The 17856-nt window shown below is 47.4% G+C and overlaps 1 protein-coding gene across 1 annotated transcript in view; it reads left to right on the forward strand.

Annotated features, from left to right (window-relative positions):
- LOC146058640 (transient receptor potential cation channel subfamily M member 2-like) overlaps positions 1-17856 on the forward strand; it is a 561103-nt gene that overhangs the window by 53283 nt on the left and 489964 nt on the right. The window contains exons 3-4 of the mRNA XM_083170913.1: positions 3955-4016; positions 5359-5559. Of these exons, the coding sequence (XP_083027039.1) occupies positions 3955-4016; positions 5359-5559 (263 nt within the window). The remainder of the gene's footprint in view (positions 1-3954; positions 4017-5358; positions 5560-17856) is intronic.

Here is a 17856-nt window from a genome sequence, read left to right on the forward strand (position 1 = left end):
ATAAGGCGCCACAAGTGTTTCGCAGCGCCGTACAAAGGAACAATACAGGGAGACAAAACTTGGCATAACATTGAATAAATAACAAAAATACAGTACAAATACAGAGCGCCACAGATCAATACACATTACAGCTTAGATATAAGTAGTGAGGACTCAATCAACATACAACTAGAGGCTTGAGGCCAATGATGGAGATGAGTATGCAGACGAAGATGGTCACTGAGTGTTGGAGTATAGGAGAGCTGTGAGTGACATGTGAAGAGAAGTGGGCTTTGACAACAGGAGGGAAGAGGGCCCTGCTCGGAGGAGCTTACAATCTAGTAGGAAGGGGAGACAGACAGATTACAAGAGGTGCAAGCGAGGGGGTGGTGGTTAGATAGCAGGATGTAAACAGGCAAGGGGTCGGAGAACCAGCTGGTTTATGCAGTGGAAGGGTACGCTTTGATGAATAGGTGAGTTTTCAGTGCCCGTATGGAGCTTTGCAAGGTCGGGGAGAGTCTAATGGAGCGAGGGAGTGCGTTCCACTGAAGGGGTGCAGCACGGGCAAAGTCCTGTACTCTAGCATGGGAAGCAGTGATCAGGGTGGAGGAGAGACGACAGTCGTCGGCCAACCATAGAGGTCGGGAGGGTGTATGAATGGAGATGTGGTTAGAGATATATGGAGCAATGGAATTAGAGATGGTCCTGTATGTGAGTGTGAGGTGTTTGAAGAGGATTCTGTAGGGGAAAGGATCAAAGCATAGTTTCACAAAATGTTGTATATGCTCTACTCCGGTCTTCTTATGAATATTATCCTGCTGCTGCTTCTTCTTCCTCTACCTCTCTCCCTATTTCTTCTTTTTCTATCTATTTCTTTCTTTTTTTTCTCTTCTTTTTGTTCATACTAGTTGCGGTTGAAAAAAGACGCATGTCTATTAAGTTCAGCCTTTCACATGACCCGTTAGATCAGGGGTGGACAATAAGCGGCCCTCCAGCTGTTGCTGAACTACACATCCCAGCATGCCTTGCCTTAGTTTTGCTATTTGGCCATGCTGAATGTGATGCAAGGCATGCTGGGATTTTTAGTTCATCAACAGCTGGAGGGCTGCTTATTGCCCAGCCCTTCGTTAGAGTGTTTGGTCTAGACGGATATGGTATAGGGGGACATGGAGGGAGAAACACAAAAATAATGTTGTAACACTAAGCGCTGACCGGTGAATGTTCATTTCTAAGCAATGATGTGAGGACCTAAATGATACTGGACACGCTTTAAAAAAGAAATATTTTATAGAGTAAAAAGACAATCAATTTAATACATGAAATAATAATTCGCTGACAAGGCTGGAAGCGCCTTTAAACACATACAAATAGAAATAGACTAAAAAGTAAATTGCAAGTATCTCAGTCTCCGGCAATAAATGTAATATCCAATGAGAGTTATTTATACTTATAGAGCCAGCGTCCATACGGTGGAACAGATGGGTTAATATCAGTTATCAGGGGGTTATATCAACATAGTTAGATAATGTTCCTCCAGAGAGTCACAGTCCAGACACAATATCCGTACACCACACACGTATATTCAGTTTGCCCATGGTAGTTATAGCATGTAAGCAGAACATGTATTGTAGCAGTTCATCAAAGGCAGCAAAAGTGGCAGATAGTGTGGTAGCGATAGTAACAATGTGATATCTCGCCCACAAATGCAACAATGGAGGGGAGCCTGTTTGTATCGGCGCAACCCCATGTCCCGTATTGGCTGCAGCACTGACATACTGTGCTCCGGCGGGAGCGGCGTTAGATCTTAGCCGCCGCTGGTTGGCAGATTAGCCGGTAATTGGCAGGCGGACAGTTGTACTTGCAGCTGGGTGGGAGTGGGCAGGCTAACTCTGGTGTCTTCCCCTGCGGAAGCAGCGTTAGCTCTGATTCGCCGCAGTAGGTGTAAGGGACGGTGAATAACGGGCGTCAAGTTGTGTCTGCAGCTAGGATTAGGCGGACAAGCTGGCTCTAGAGGCGGCAGGTGGAGAGCTTGGAGGTACAATCTTCCTCCAATGACTCCTTATGTGCCAATATCTTCATCCCAGGTAGCTGTCTGCCACTCCCCACATGCTCTCCTCTGTGTCCCTGCAACTCTCACCTCTTCCATCCCTCTCTCACCTCCTGCTATACGCTCACACTCTCCACCCCTCGATCTCAGACTCACTGCTATCCTCTCAGGGCCTGCTTCTCTCTCCCCCCTGCTTCTATTACACAACCTCAGCATCTCTTACACTCTCCATCCCTTGCTCAATCCCTGGTCCCCTCTTAGGACCGTCTTTCCTCTAACTACCTGCATTAATAACTCTGTGCTTCCATCATTTAGGGGCAGATGTATTATGCTACACTGTAATGCCCATTACACATTATGCAACACACTGTTATGCCCATTACACATTATGGAACACACTGTTATGCCCATTACACATTATGCAACACACTGTTATGCCCATTACACATTATGCAACACACTGTTATGCCCATTACACATTATGCAACACACTGTTATGCCCATTACACATTATGCAACACACTGTTATGCCCATTACGCAACACACTGTTATGCCCATTACACATTATGCAACACACTGTTATGCCCATTACACATTATGCCACACCATTATGCCCATTACACCACAGAACAAAATGCCCATTACACGTTGTGCCACATACCGGAATGCTTATTACACATTTTACCACAGACCGTGGTGCCCATTTCACATTGTACCACACAACAAAATGCCCATTACACATTGTGCCACACACCATAATGCCCAGTACATATTGTGTCACACGGTAATGCCCTTTACACATTATACCACAAACCCTATTGCCCATTTCACATTGTGACACACACCTTAATGCCCAGTACAAATTATATCACACAACCTAATGCCCAGTGTATATTATTTCCCATGGTAAGGTTTCTAATTATCCTCTGCCTGGGGTTCCATTGCAAAGATGCCTCATCTGCTGGTGGCACCAGTGTTCACGAAACTTCCGGGTAACCCTATACACAAAGAGGAATACATTGTCACCCCCCATGGCAGTTTAGTGCCGCTTACATGCACAATGCCCCATGAGGTATTGCTTACAAGCATAATACCCCCTGTAGAGCCACTTGCACACACAATGCCCCTTGTAGTGCCAGTTACATGCATAATGCCTGTGAAGAGCTGCTTATTCGCATAATGATCCCTCTAGAACAGTCATGATAAGGATGTGTGAATCCCGGCACTGTGGTAGTAAGAGAGGATAACATTATGTGCACTGGGCAGAAAACTCCCAATAGTGATTTATGCTGTGTACACACGGAGAGATTTCACATTAGATTTTGACTATATACAGTAGTCCAAATCACATGCAGATTGTATGCAGATCGCACAGGTTTTTACCTTGCGATCCCGATGTGCGCTCCCGCGACAGCACAACTCGAAACGCAGATAGACAGGGCAGCAATAACTACTGTATATAGTGCAAATCTGATGCAGATGGTATGAATTGTATGTAGATAGTACAGAGATAGCAAAGATTGCATAGCACTCGAATCTTAAGTTGAATAGCGAGGGAATCTCACCGTGATTTTTTATTTTTATAATGGCTAAGGGGCTGATGTTACATTTTTGCTGTTTGCACTAATAGCCCCATGTGGGGGGAGCAAAATGTATAGTTACACCACTGTTGTCAACATCCCATCCGCAATGACACAGGCTGTGGCTTAGGGTCACCATTGTGCACATGTGCTGACATCTGTGTATATCTAGATGTATCCGTGTGTGTATATATCCCACGGCCACACAGACCTGGTCATGCAGAAGGGGGGGGGGGGGGGGTTCACCCGAAGGGACTATCTGTCACTCAGACAATCGTACTTAACAAATACCACGGAACAGGATGTGAGTGGTACCATTAATAACATGATGACATTCTGTATTTCAGGGACTGCCATAAAAATCCCTATTGTGTGTGTGGTGCTGGAGGGGGGTCCTGGAACTCTTGATGTGAGTATTACTAGAACCATGTATTTTGTGGCTATGTCACTTCGGGTGGGATGTACAAACCTCTTGTGGTCTATCCCACCATACAACGCACCTATACTAATCGCGTATGTACTAACAAAACTGATGAGCTGGCAATGCGTGATCTCCCTGAAAAATTGTGCAAAAATGATAAGAAAAAAAATGAGCATAACCAGCCCCGAGCCAATGAGTTGGTCCTGGTTGCAGCAATCCAGTACTTGAAAACGAAAGGGGGTCCCCTGTATTTCTATACCAGTACCAGACTCTTGGCCTGGTCCCCAAGATACAGGGGACAAAAGGCGTAGTGGTCCCCTGTATTTTGGAAGCCAGCACCGGGTTCAGCTGAGGGACACTTTTTACATAAGGTCCCCTGGCCAAAGCATGATCACCCTGGCCGGTCAGCCCAGGCCGGTACATGGGGGAGTGGAGACCCCCCAATAAAGGAAAGTGAATGATTTGCGGACAGCTCTATATCAGGCGCAGAGACCCACACCATGGCCCTTATTCTAATTCGGACGGTACGGCCCGCGTGCGGCCGTACCGCCGATGTTTTTATTCTGCACATGCGCAGAGGTCAATCTGCGCATGTGCAGCCCCCTTCGCCGCAGACGGATTTCGTCCGCCGCAAAGGGGGCGTATAGGGGCGTGAGGGGCTTCATACCCTCATTTCCCTATGTGTACGCCCCGCGTTTCATGGGCGTTCCCATGCAAACGCGGGGCGTATGCATGGTAATGAGGGTATGACGCAACTCATGGGGGCGGAAAGCTGACGTCGCCGGATGTCAGCTTTCAGCCCCCATGCAAGCTATCACACGGACGATTGTCCGTGTGGTCTCAGCTTGCGGGAGCTGCTGGGGCGTGCGGACCTGCCTTCGATGGTCGACGACCATCGAATGCAGGGGGCAGCTCCCACCATGGTGGAGGCGTACGCCTCCACCATTTTTATGCGGATCGCCAGCCGTCCGTGTACGGACGGCCGTGGCGATCCGTCTCGTGGGCGGGGATTGGTTTGTGCGGCCGGAGCACCGTGTGCGGCTCCGGCCGCACCAACCAGAATAAGGGCCCTTGTCCAGCTGTACAGTATAGATGCAGGGTGGAACGGGCGTAGCATGACCTGCTTGGTGTTACTTGGCATTGTCGTGAAGTGAGCAGTTCTAGAGCAGAGGGAGCTTGGAGCTGAGATCACATTGACAAGGTAATAATCCTGTCCCTGGATCATTCCTGATATACTTTGGTGCTCAGTTGTTTTTATTCTCCTCCAGCATCTAAACAAGTTTCCTTTCCTCCAACCCTGACTTGATGTCCCCACATTGTCCTCCCGCAGACCATCTACAACTCCATGTGTAATAACACCCCATGCGTCATCGTGGAGGGATCTGGGCGCGTAGCAAACATTATCGCAGAGGTGGAAAATCTTAATCCTTCCAAAATCACCATTTCCCTCATCAAGGAGAAAATGCAGAACTATTTCCAGGAGACGTACGACACTTTCACCGAGACCCAGATTATCACATGGACCAAGAAAGTGAGTAAAATACTACTTTTATATGCATTTGTTTCAGGCGGGTTAAGTTTGAGAATACCAAGATATGAATTCATTATACTTCTCTAAGGTTATTGATTCAGCAGATGTCCAATACAGCAGTCATATCAGCAAACTCAGGAGCCCCGCCCTCGGCTTCTAGAGGCAGAGTTATTTTCAGATATTCCTGGCACTTCTGTAGTCAGTGTTTTCTTCCAGGAATGAGACTATCTATCACTGACAGTTCCTATATGTCACAGAACTCCTGACTAAGCTATTTCATAGTTCCAAAGTCCAAATTGTGGCAATAATATAAATAGTAAAAATCAGTAGGGGACACTGTTGTCTCAATTTTGGATGTTGAGAAGAACATATAAACACAATAAACAAGAAGGGGAAACAAGAGGGACAGGAAGGACATCTCGGATCTATCACACCCGAACAAATTTGCCCGGTTGGACGAAGTTTCGGGGGAGGATAGAGACGAAATGACGGCGCTGGAGGAGACGGCTCCCTCTAGCAACCAGAGGAGCGGTCCCTCTAGCTCAAACGGGATGACAGTTAGTGAGGTACCAAGGCAGATAGTGGTGGTAGGGGAGGGGATTCCATCATTAGGAGAACAGACAGGGCAATCTGCTATCGGGACCGCGATCGCCGCACGGTCTGTTGCCTCCCGGGTGCTCGGGTACGGCACATCGCGGACCGAGTCGACAGATTGTTGGGAGGGGCTGGGAGCAACCCGGCGGTCTTGGTGCACATCGGCACCAACGACAAAGTCAATGGTAGGTGGGATGTCCTCAAGAAAGAGTATAGGGAATTAGGTAAGAAATTAAAGGCGAGGACATCTAGGGTAATTTTCTCGGAAATATTACCAGTGCCACGTGCTAGCTCAGGGAGGCAGAGGGAGATCAGGGAGGTAAATGTGTGGCTTAAGGATTGGTGTAGGAAAGAGGGATTCGTGTTCATGGAACACTGGGCGGACTTCTCGGTCAGGCGCCATCTTTTTTGCCGTGATGGATTGCACCTGAACGAGGAGGGGGCTGCGGTGCTGGGGGGGGAAGGATGGTTAGAGGGTTGGAGGAGATTTTAAACTAGGCGACGGGGGGGGGGGGGGGGGGGGACGGAGACATAGACAAAGTCCTGGGACATAACAAGGGTATAATCGGGGGTAACTCTCAGGGTGCATCAGGAATGTCATGTAATAAAATGTTATGTTGTAACAGTCACGTTACCCCATTACAGTTCTTAGGTACAGATGATCTTAGTATACGGGAAGGAGGGAATGACAGAGGAAGAATTCCCGGAACTATGGAGAGGGCAGGCAGTGTGCATTGTGGGGAGGCCTGTAGAGAGTCTATTAAAGGGGAGAGGGGAAAGAGGAAGCTAGTAAAGAATTCAAATGGGTCCTGGGGTGAAACTAATCACAATATTAGAGCCATATCTAAAAATAAACATAAATTAAAATGCTTACTGGCTAATGCAAGAAGCTTAGTGAGTAAAATCGGGGAGCTTGAAACGGTGATCAGTAGGGATGACTACGACATCATTGGTATTACAGAAACATGGTGTAATGAGTCGCATGACTGGGCATTAAACATGGAGGGATATACACTCTACAGGAAAGACAGGGAAAATAGAAGGGGCGGGGGTGTGTGCCTATATGTAAATAATAACTTAACATCATGTGAGAAAAATATGAGCACAGACCTGGAAGACGACAACTCGGAGACAGTGTGGGCAGAGATAACCGACAATAATAAGAAACCAAAAAACAAATTTATAATAGGGGTATGCTATAGACCACCAAATATAAATGAAAGGGAAGAGTCTCTTCTTTTAAACCAAATCAAACAAGCATCAAATCAGGGTCAGGTATTAATTATGGGGGATTTTAATTTACCCGACATTGATTGGGAAAACGAAACAGGTAAATCAGCAAGAAGCAATGGGTTCTTAAGCTTACTTAAAGACCAGTTTATTACACAAACGGTAGAAACTCCAACTCGGGATGAGGCGCTCTTGGACTTAGTATTAACAAATAACACAGACTTAGTTTCAAACACAAAAGTAATTGAACAATTAGGGAATAGTGATCACAATATGGTTTCACTGGAAATCAACTTCAGTAAATTACATCAAAAAGGATCTGCAAAAATACTAAACTTCAGAAAAGCGAACTTTGAATTATTCAGGGAAGCCCTAACAGGAATTGGGTGGGAAACGGTTATGGAGGGAAAAAATGCAGAGGAAATGTGGGATACTCTAAAAAAGGTGCTTGATTCACTAACTATTGAATAAATTCCTAAAGTAACTAAAGGTAAATTCAACAAAAAAAAGCCACCATGGTTGGACAAAGAAGTATAGTCAGCTATCAACAATAAAACCAGAGCCTTTAAATTCTATAAAAATAACTTGAATGAGAAGGCGTTCGCAAAATACAAAGAATCAAACAAAACTTGTAAAGGGGTAATCAAAGCAGCTAAAATATTATATGAAGAGTGCATAGCCACTGAAAGCAAAACCAACCCAAAGAAGTTTTTTAAATACATAAATAGTAAACGTTTAATTAAGGAAAACATAGGCCCACTAACTGATACTAGTGGAAAAAGTGTTACTGAGGACAAGGGAAAAGCAAAACTGTTAAATGAGTTCTTCTCATCAGTATTTACTAAGGGAGAGCAGACTGTGGAACGAACATTTACCACAAACGGGACAAATAAGCCAGATCTCATTGTGGATTTAACGCCGAAGGAAATAATACTGAGGCTAAGCAAACTCAAAACAAATAAATCACCAGGGCCAGATGGGATTCATCCGAGGGTATTAATGGAATTAAGGGATGAACTAGCTACCCCCCTACATTATATCTTTAGCAAGTCACTATCGTCAGGTATAGTACCAAAAGATTGGAGAATAGCAGAGGTAGTGCCAATATTCAAAAAAGGAAGATCCTGCTAATTACAGACCCGTTAGTTTAACATCAATTGTGGGTAAACTATTTGAAGGATTTTTAAGGGATGGTATCCAGGAATATTTAGATCATCACGTCTACTCAGTACTAACCAACATGGGTTCGTGAAAAATCGTTCATGCCAAACTAATCTACTAGGGTTCTATGAAGAGGTTAGCAAAAACCTCGATAATGGAAATGCTGTAGATGTGATTTTCCTAGATTTCGCTAAAGCATTTGATACTGTCCCACACAAGAGATTGATTAATAAAATGGAGAACCTAGGATTGGGTGAAAATATCTGCAGATGGGTAGGGAATTGGCTATGTAATAGAGAACAAAGAGTAGTTGTGAATGGTGCCGTATCAGATATGATACCGGTACTAAGTGGAGTGCCCCAGGGTTCGGTTTTGGGGCCCATTTTGTTTAACATTTTTATTAACGATATTGGGATAGGGTTACTCAGCAATGTATCCATCTTTGCGGACGATACAAAACTTAGCAAAGTCATCAAATCATCAGAAGATGTCACCATGCTTTAAAATGATCTTGCAATTCTAGATGAGTGGGCAAAAAAATGGAAGATGAGGTTCAATGTAGATAAATGTAAGGTTATGCACCTTGGGAGACACAACCAGTGTGCAAGTTACAACCTTAGCGGAGAGGAACTGGGTAATTCCATACTTGAAAAGGATCTAGGAGTCCAAATAGACAGCAATCTAGGATGTAGTGCCCATTGTAATGTAGCAACAAAAAAGGCCAACAAAATTCTGGCATGTATTAAGAGGGGAATGGAAACTAGGGACTCAAGGGTAATTATGCCACTGTATAAAGCATTGGTGAGACCTCACCTAGAGTACGGAGTACAGTTCTGGGCCCCACACTATAAAAAGGACATCATAGAATTAGAAAAAGTCCAAAGGCGAGCAACAAAGCTTATTAGGGGAATGGAGAATTTAAGCTACGGGGAGAGATTAAGCAATTTGGGACTATTTACATTAGAAAAGAGACGTTTAAGGGGGGACATGCTCAACATGTACAAGTATATCAAGGGCCAATATAAGGAACTGTTACACACTCTATTTTCTACTAGAAAGGAATCTAGGACGCGAGGGCATGAGTATAGATTAGAAGAAAAAAGATTTCATTCAGCTAGTAGAAAGAATTTCTTTACGGTCAGAACAGTCAAACTCTGGAACTCTCTTCCCAGAGAGGTGGTAACGGCTGGCTCATTAAATGCGTTCAAGGCAAAGTTGGACAAACATTTACTGGAGAAAAACATCCATGGGTACAAATAAGAAATATAATTTGTCTGTAAAATACCAGAACCTACCAAATCAGCAATGGATATCTATACCAGGTTGAACTAGATGGACGCAAGTCTTTTTTCAGCCTTACCTACTATGTAACTATGTAATATATAACATGATTTGTATAGATTTTCACCCTGTACGTTACCTTGTAACTTGTTTTTTGTTTGCTATGTACGGCGCTGCGGACACCTTGTGGTGCCTTATAAATAAACGTACTACTACTACCATACCCTCCAACTGTACCGATTTAGCCGGTACAGTACCGTTTTTTAATGGTCTGTACCGGCTAAATCTAACTGTACCGAATGTACCGTTTTTTTGTATCCTGCTTCTCCACCTCTGGGAGTTGTAGTTTACAAGTTGTAGTCCAATTCCTGCACCGATGGCTGCTCTTCCGGCAGCGTGAGCAGAGCGGGGGAGTGACTGCAGACTACATCTCCCAAGTTGCTCTGCAGGGGGACTCAGCGCCGGGTCCGCCTCCCCCTGCTCAGTGCTCACACACACAATACATAGGGCGAAGGTGCTGGGAACTACAGAGTGATGCCGCCTCAGCAGTTAGGTATTGTGCTGCTTTTACTAGAGGTTACAAGTACATGCTTGTTGCCAGGGGTTTCGGCTGCAAGATGGTAGGTGCGGCACAGCCTGCCTCCCACCTCCTTCCTCTGGAGTCCCTCCTCTGCTCGCCTGCCACTGGCAAGCCAGTGGGAGATCGAAGCCGGTCACAAGCTAGCTAGGGCTTCCACCTCCTTCCTGCCTCCCAATAACTCATCCTCCAGTGTTGTCCTCCAGGCTCATGTCCGCTGTCCTCCGTCTGCAGAGAACAAGCAGGGACAGAGCTGCCGGGAGGATCAAGGCAGAGCACTTTGGAATGTGTCTGCCAGTAGCTGCTGCTTATACAGCGTCACTGGCAGAGCAGGAGATAACTTCATCCGCAGCGCTTGAATGAGCTCAGCTGTGCTGTGGGCTGCAGAAGCAGAGCACATGCAACTGCTGGTCTCCTGCTCCCAGGCTCTGGCCATCCGTGCTGCACAGACTCAGCAGCTCCTGCCGACTCAGCCATGCTGCAGATCATCATGGCTTACTCATATTCGGCTGCTGCTGAGGTACCTGGCTGGGCTCCCGCATGTCACTGCACCTTGTCCCTGCGCCCCTCTGGTGCCATTAGAATCGCACCTACTTTCTGAGGCATTTGTCATGGTGTGCGGCCACGCCCACTTTAATGGTGGCCACACCTACTTTACAAATGACCACGCCCACTCCCCAAATGTGTACCGATTTTTAACATTCATATGTTGGAGGGTATGTACTACTAGATTTAAGACACAAGGTGAACAATATTGTCCCAGGATTAAGTAGAAAGAACTCTATGATGACATTTGTACAGTTCAACTACTTGTTTGTTTTGGTCTAATACAGTTGTGGCCGATCTTATTTGGGGTGTGAGCTACTCAAGAAAAATGAAACCGATTGAAGAGCTACTTAAAATGTTTTTAGAAAAATCTGCTAATTTCTTATGTGGGCCCAGTACCTGTACCCAGTACCATTGGATCCCTCTCGCAGTGACTCCCAACTACATTTCCACTTATCTCTGTGGGAGGGTCCGCTGTTCTGCTGTCTCCGACCAGTGGCTACCGGTGGTCTGCATCTTCTTGGGTCCCCGGAGCAGCCTCCGGTCTGCTATGGGACAATGACACTGGATCCCTCTGCAGCTGCCAGTGGCTTCTGGGAACTCTCTTCCTGCCTTGTGGTGACTCCCGGATACAGGTCCTGGTTTTAGGCTGACAGCAGCACTGTTGCTAGGCGAGCTACCCAAACTGTAGCTACCCGTGAGCTACAGGTTGGAGACCGCTGGTCTAATATAACCAGACCATGGCCTTTGTCCTAATGATTACTCACTGATCTAGCTGCCAAATTTGCTTAAAAACATCAGCATACTGTACAGCCTGATATAAGTAATGATTAATCTCTGCACATGTTACATCTGCCCCATCTGCAGTGCACATGGTTTTGCCCATTTTCCAAACAAATTAGTACTGATATCAGATCTGAATAAGGGCCATAGTGTATACTGCAGCCCCCTGCCCAATATACCGCACACCGCAGCCCCCTGCCCGATATACCGCAGCCCCCTGCCCAATATACCGCACACCGCAGCCCCCATGCCCGATATACAGCAGCCCCCTGCCCGATATACTACACGCCGCAGCCCCCTGCACGATATACTGCAGCCCCCTGCCCGATATACAGCAGCCCCCTGCCCGATATACAGCAGCCCCCTGCCCAATATACTGTACGCCGCAGCCCCCATGCCCGATATACAGCAGCCCCCTGCCCGATATACTACACGCCGCAGCCCCCTGCCCGATATACTGCAGCCCCCTGCCCGATATACAGCAGCCCCCTGCCCGATATACAGCAGCCCCCTGCCCGATATACAGCAGCCCCCTGCCCGATATACAGCAGCCCCCTGCCCGATATACTGTACACTGCTGCCTCCTGCCCGATATACTGTATACCGCAGCCTCCTGCCCTATATACACACCGCACCTTCTGCCCGATATACTGTATACTGCAGCCTCCTGCCCGAAATACTGTACACCGCAGCCACCTGCCCTATATACACACACCGCACCTTCTGCCCGATATACTGTATACTGCAGCCTCCTGCCCGATATACTGTATACCGCAGCCCCCTGCCCTATATACTGTGTACTGCAGCCTCCTGCCCGATATACTGTATACCAGGGACTTGCGGTGATGTAAATGGCTGAGGAGTCCCTGACAAGTACCAGATCCAGATTTGCACACAATATTTGACCTCAGGGGTATACTGTACTTTATGTCGGCATAATACACATGTGCAGCAGTATATGCTGCTGAAGATTTGCGGAGTTTTGATAAGAGATGTGCAGAACAGGTAGCCAGGTGAGGTACTGTAGGTGAGGCACTGCAGGTGAGGTACTGTAGGTGAGGCACTGCAGGTGAGGTACTGCAGGTGAGGTACTGCCTCACCTGCCATAGACTTTTTTCTCAAGAGTTTTAACTGTAGAAATGTTTAGAATAATAAAACTACTGTAAGAATTGTTACTGTGTATATTCTTTGTATTTTAAACTCAAACTCTGGCATATAGTTTAGTACGACAGGAAAGACTCTGCCTCACCTGCCTCACCCCACTGCTGTATACCGCAGCCTCCTGCCCAATATACTGCATACCGCCGCTAAAAACCATGTATGTACCAGAAATTTACTATAAAAAATATGCATAAAATAGGCGTATACGTATAAGAAATATGCCTATTTCATGTGTGTTCGTATTTTCTGCATTTACTATGTCAAAAATACATGAATGTGTTCATGGCACATTCGTATTCATATATACCAATATGAATGTATACCAGGGTTGCCGACTCTCCCGGATTGTCCGTGAGACTCCCGAAATCCTGGGACATCTCACGGACTCCCGGAAGAGGACCCTTTTCTCCCGCAGCCGCAGCGTGATCTTCCGCTATGCATACTGTGCATGTGCTAGATCACGCTGACGGCGCAGTGACACCGCCAATGGGACTGCAGGGCAAAAACAACTTCAGGGGCGAAATGTAATAGGGTGCGATTTTTTAGACATGTGCGATTTTTGGTCAAAAACGGCCGAAATCGCACATTTTCCGAAAATCGCACATTTAATAGGTTGAAAATCGCGGTAAAAAATCGCACTTTTTACCGCGAAATCGCACTTTTAGAAGTGCGATTTTTAGTCACATTTCAATTCGCATCCAGATGTTTTCCCATTATAAAGTATACAACTCGCAAATGTAATAGGGTGCGATTTTTGGTAAATGTTACCAAAAATCGCAAAAAAAATAGACCAGGTTCTGACAGGCGAATTTGACAGAACCATGCACAGATCATTGAGATCTGTGCATGGTTCTGTTAATAAAAATGTGTAAAAGTGTTTTTATAAAAAAAAAACGGCGTGGGGTCCCCCCTCCTAAGCATAACCAGCCCCGGGCTCATTGAGCCGGACCTGGTTCCAAAAATACGGGGGGACAAAAAGCATAGGGGTCCCCCGTATTTCTGAAACCAGCCCCGGACTCTTGGACCGGTCCTGGTTCCAAAAATACGGGGGACAAAAAATCTGGGGGTCCCCCGTATTTTGAAACCAGCACCGGGCTCCAACAGCCCGCGGTGTCATGCCACAGCCGGGGGACACTTTTTATACAAGGTCCCCCGGCCAAAACATGAGCACCGTGGCTGGTCAGCCTTGGACGGGGTACCTGGAGGAGTGGGGACCCCCCCAATAAAGGGGTCCCCCCCCCAGGCTTCACCCGTCCAGGGCTGAAGCCCGGGGCTGTCACCGGCGTCCGTGGCCAGTGGACGCCGGCCTGATAGGGTTAAATTCATCATACATATCATTACATTGCTTTTTACCGGCGAACTACAAGTGCCAGCAGACCTCCCCCGCATGCTGGGACTTGGAGAACCACAAGTCCCAGCATGCGGGGCATTAATGGGCCCGCTGGGACTTGTAGTCCACCTGTAAAAAGAATGTTTATAAAAAACACACACACAGAGAAGTACAAGTTTATTACACACACACACCTCAATTTTACACCAGCGTTACTTACCATTCCTGGATCCAGCGCTGGTCTGGCTGCTTTACAGCCGGCTCCCCCCGAACTGACAGGCAGCGGGGAGAAGCGGCTGTCTCCGTCGCTTCTAACAGCCTCTGTAGCGCTGTCCGAGTGCTACAGAGGCTGAGAGCGTGATTGGCTGAGCTACAGTATGCGTCTCCATGGAGACGCATAGCTCAGTCCTGATTGGCTGAGCTATGCGTCTGTAAAGCAGCCAGACCAGCGCTGGATCCAGGAATGGTAAGTAACGCTGGTGTAAAATTGAGGTGTGTGTGTGTAATAAACTTGTACTTCTCTGTGTGTGTGTTTTTTATAAACATTCTTTTTACAGGTGGACTACAAGTCCCAGCGGGCCCATTAATGCCCCGCATGCTGGGACTTGTGGTTCTCCAAGTCCCAGCATGCGGGGGAGGTCTGCTGGCACTTGTAGTTCGCCGGTAAAAAGCAATGTAATGATATGTATGATGAATTTAACCCTATCAGGCCGGCGTCCACTGGCCACGGACGCCGGTGACAGCCCCGGGCTTCAGCCCTGGACGGGTGAAGCCTGGGGGGGGGGACCCCTTTATTGGGGGGGTCCCCACTCCTCCAGGTACCCCGTCCAAGGCTGACCAGCCACGGTGCTCATGTTTTGGCCGGGGGACCTTGTATAAAAAGTGTCCCCCGGCTGTGGCATGACACCGCGGGCTGTTGGAGCCCGGTGCTGGTTTCAAAATACGGGGGACCCCCAGATTTTTTGTCCCCCGTATTTTTGGAACCAGGACCGGTCCAAGAGTCCGGGGCTGGTTTCAGAAATACGGGGGACCCCTATGCTTTTTGTCCCCCCGTATTTTTGGAACCAGGTCCGGCTCAATGAGCCCGGGGCTGGTTATGCTTAGGAGGGGGGACCCCACGCCGTTTTTTTTTTTTTTGGAACAAAATCGCATTTATGAAAATGCGCACATTTTCATGACTGAAAATGCGCACATTTTCATGACTAAAAATCGCGGCAAATCGCGGCAAATCGCATTTTTTGCCGCTAATTCGCATCTCATTACATATGCGAATTCGCGGCAAAAAACGCGATTTTTAAAGGTGCGATTTCTGGCGAGTTTGGAACTCGTCCAAAAATCGCACCCTATTACATTTCGCCCCATGTATTTACCGGCCGGGACCAGGGTAAGATGTACTTCTCTCACCCGCCGTCACACACAGGAGCCAGGGCAAGGAATTCACTCCGTCCCTGCATCTCTCCCTGTGAGATGGGAGTCAGGTGCAGGGCACACTCCCACAGATACAGTATGCACGGAACGTCACTCAACCAGCCAGTCATTCACTAGTGCCTGGCTGGCTGCTCCGTCCAGCGCAGGGAAGGAGGAGGGGGGAGGAGGAGATGTCTCCCAGCCACCCTGCTACCACTGGCTGCTGCACTCTTGTCCCTAGTGTGAGACCCTGGACAGGGCAAGAAGAACTTCATGTATTTACCGGGGACCAGGGTAAGATGTACTTCTCTCACCCGCCATCACACACAGGAGCCAGGGCAAGGAATTTGTTGTCCCTGCATCTCTCCCTGTGAGTGCAGGGCACACTCCCTCAGATACAGTATGTGCAGGAATGACACTCACTCAGCCAGCACACTCATTCACTAGTGCCTGGCTGGCTGCTCCGTCCAGAGCAGGGAAGGAGGAGGGGGGAGGTGTCTCCCAGCCACACTGCTACCACTGGCTGATGCACTCTTGTCCCTAGTGTGAGACACTGGACAGTGCTGATGACAAACCGTGTAACATGCATCCAAACTTCTGATCAGTAAATTTTGTACTGCACTCACACACACACTAAAATGAGCAGCTGGCAATGCATGGCCCACCCGCTTGTGAGGCATGGCCTGCCCCCTTATGATGCACGACCCGCCCCCTGATTACTCCCAGCCCACCCCCTGGTGATGCAAGGACCGCCCCCCTGGTGAAGCAAGGTCCGCCCCTTGACAACACAAGGCCCGACCCATGCATTTTACTTTTCTCCCTGAAATGAATTTTCAGAGGTAGGCAACCCTGATGTATACCCCATCGAAAGAATATGACTAGGAACTACTATTCATTCAAATCGTGATTCCTAATTTACTAAGTGGCCATATGTAATATATGGCCGGTAATTGCCACTAATTAACGGGCTAGGACCACTAATTGGTGGTAAAATACATTTACTATTCCAATCGTATTTTGCAGAAGCCTGCATGGATCAGACAGATCCGTGCAGCCAAAAAGGATGGGGGTACGTATCTGAGAGCGCTGTCTTTAGCTGCTGCTCTGGAGGGAATTGTGGGAGCCCTCTAAGAAAGCAAAATGGACAAGATAGATTTTGAGCAGCGCTGGGTTTCACTGAAAGAATTGCAACTGTAAAATTGAACAATTTATTGTATAGACCTATACATAGAAAATATATAAAATAAAACAATATTGAATGAAAAAATGTGAAAAATAAAAAATGAATGATTAAAAGGGTCACGGTAGCAACCAATTATTCCTGCATGATGGGAGGAAAAGGATAAATGATCCACAATATATCTGGTCTCTGAGAAGGCCTTTGGGATCTCCAATTATTTACTGGTGGAGATAGTTTATCACATGAATATGGAATACAAATGCTTATCGCAATGGATTTGGGGTATGGATGGTATAGGAGTTCCGGAATATTACCCAGCTTGATGAATCGGTTACCCTGGTGAATCAATCGGCAATCCGTCGGGAATGGTCCACAGTGGGCGAATGGCACTTCACTTGGCAAAAAAGGTGGAGACAGCACGGTCCTGTATTATAGCATACCCTCCAACTGTACCGTTTTAGCCGGTACAGTACCGTTTTTTAACGGTCTGTACCGGCTAAAATAAACTGTACCGAATGTACCGGTTTTTATTAACATCAGCTTTAGCTGCCTGAGGGATTCTGGGAGATGTAGTTTATTACACTGCCGACTGCTCCCCAGAGAGCATGGAGAAGCAGCCGGCCAGGACTACATCTCCCAGGGTGCACAGCGGAGGGCTGTGACAGGCTTGCCTCCCCCTGCTGCTCAGGGAGAGACTGTGGTTGTAGGATGTCGGCTGTCCAGAGACCACAAGTCCCGTCCGCTATAACACAAGCCGCCACCTCCGGGGCTGCGTGACATCACCACAGCATGGACGTGCCGCAGCATGGATAACCCGACAGCGGGGACAGTCGGCGATCTTATGGCCAGACCCCGCACAGCTGACGAGGTAGGGACAGCCAGCGCAGTATTTATATTAAAATGGGCCTCATAAAGAAATTGGCACATGTAGTCCAAAGTAAAATGGTTAAGACCACGCCCCCTTTTACACATGGCCACGCCCCTCGGTCTATGGCCACAACCCTGTACCGATTTTTTAGATGGAAATGTTGGAGGGTATGTTATAGA

Source organism: Crinia signifera, chromosome 2 (assembly GCF_055691185.1).
Source record: "Crinia signifera chromosome 2, ASM5569118v1, whole genome shotgun sequence".
In the NCBI taxonomy this organism is placed as follows: Eukaryota; Metazoa; Chordata; class Amphibia; order Anura; family Myobatrachidae; genus Crinia; species Crinia signifera.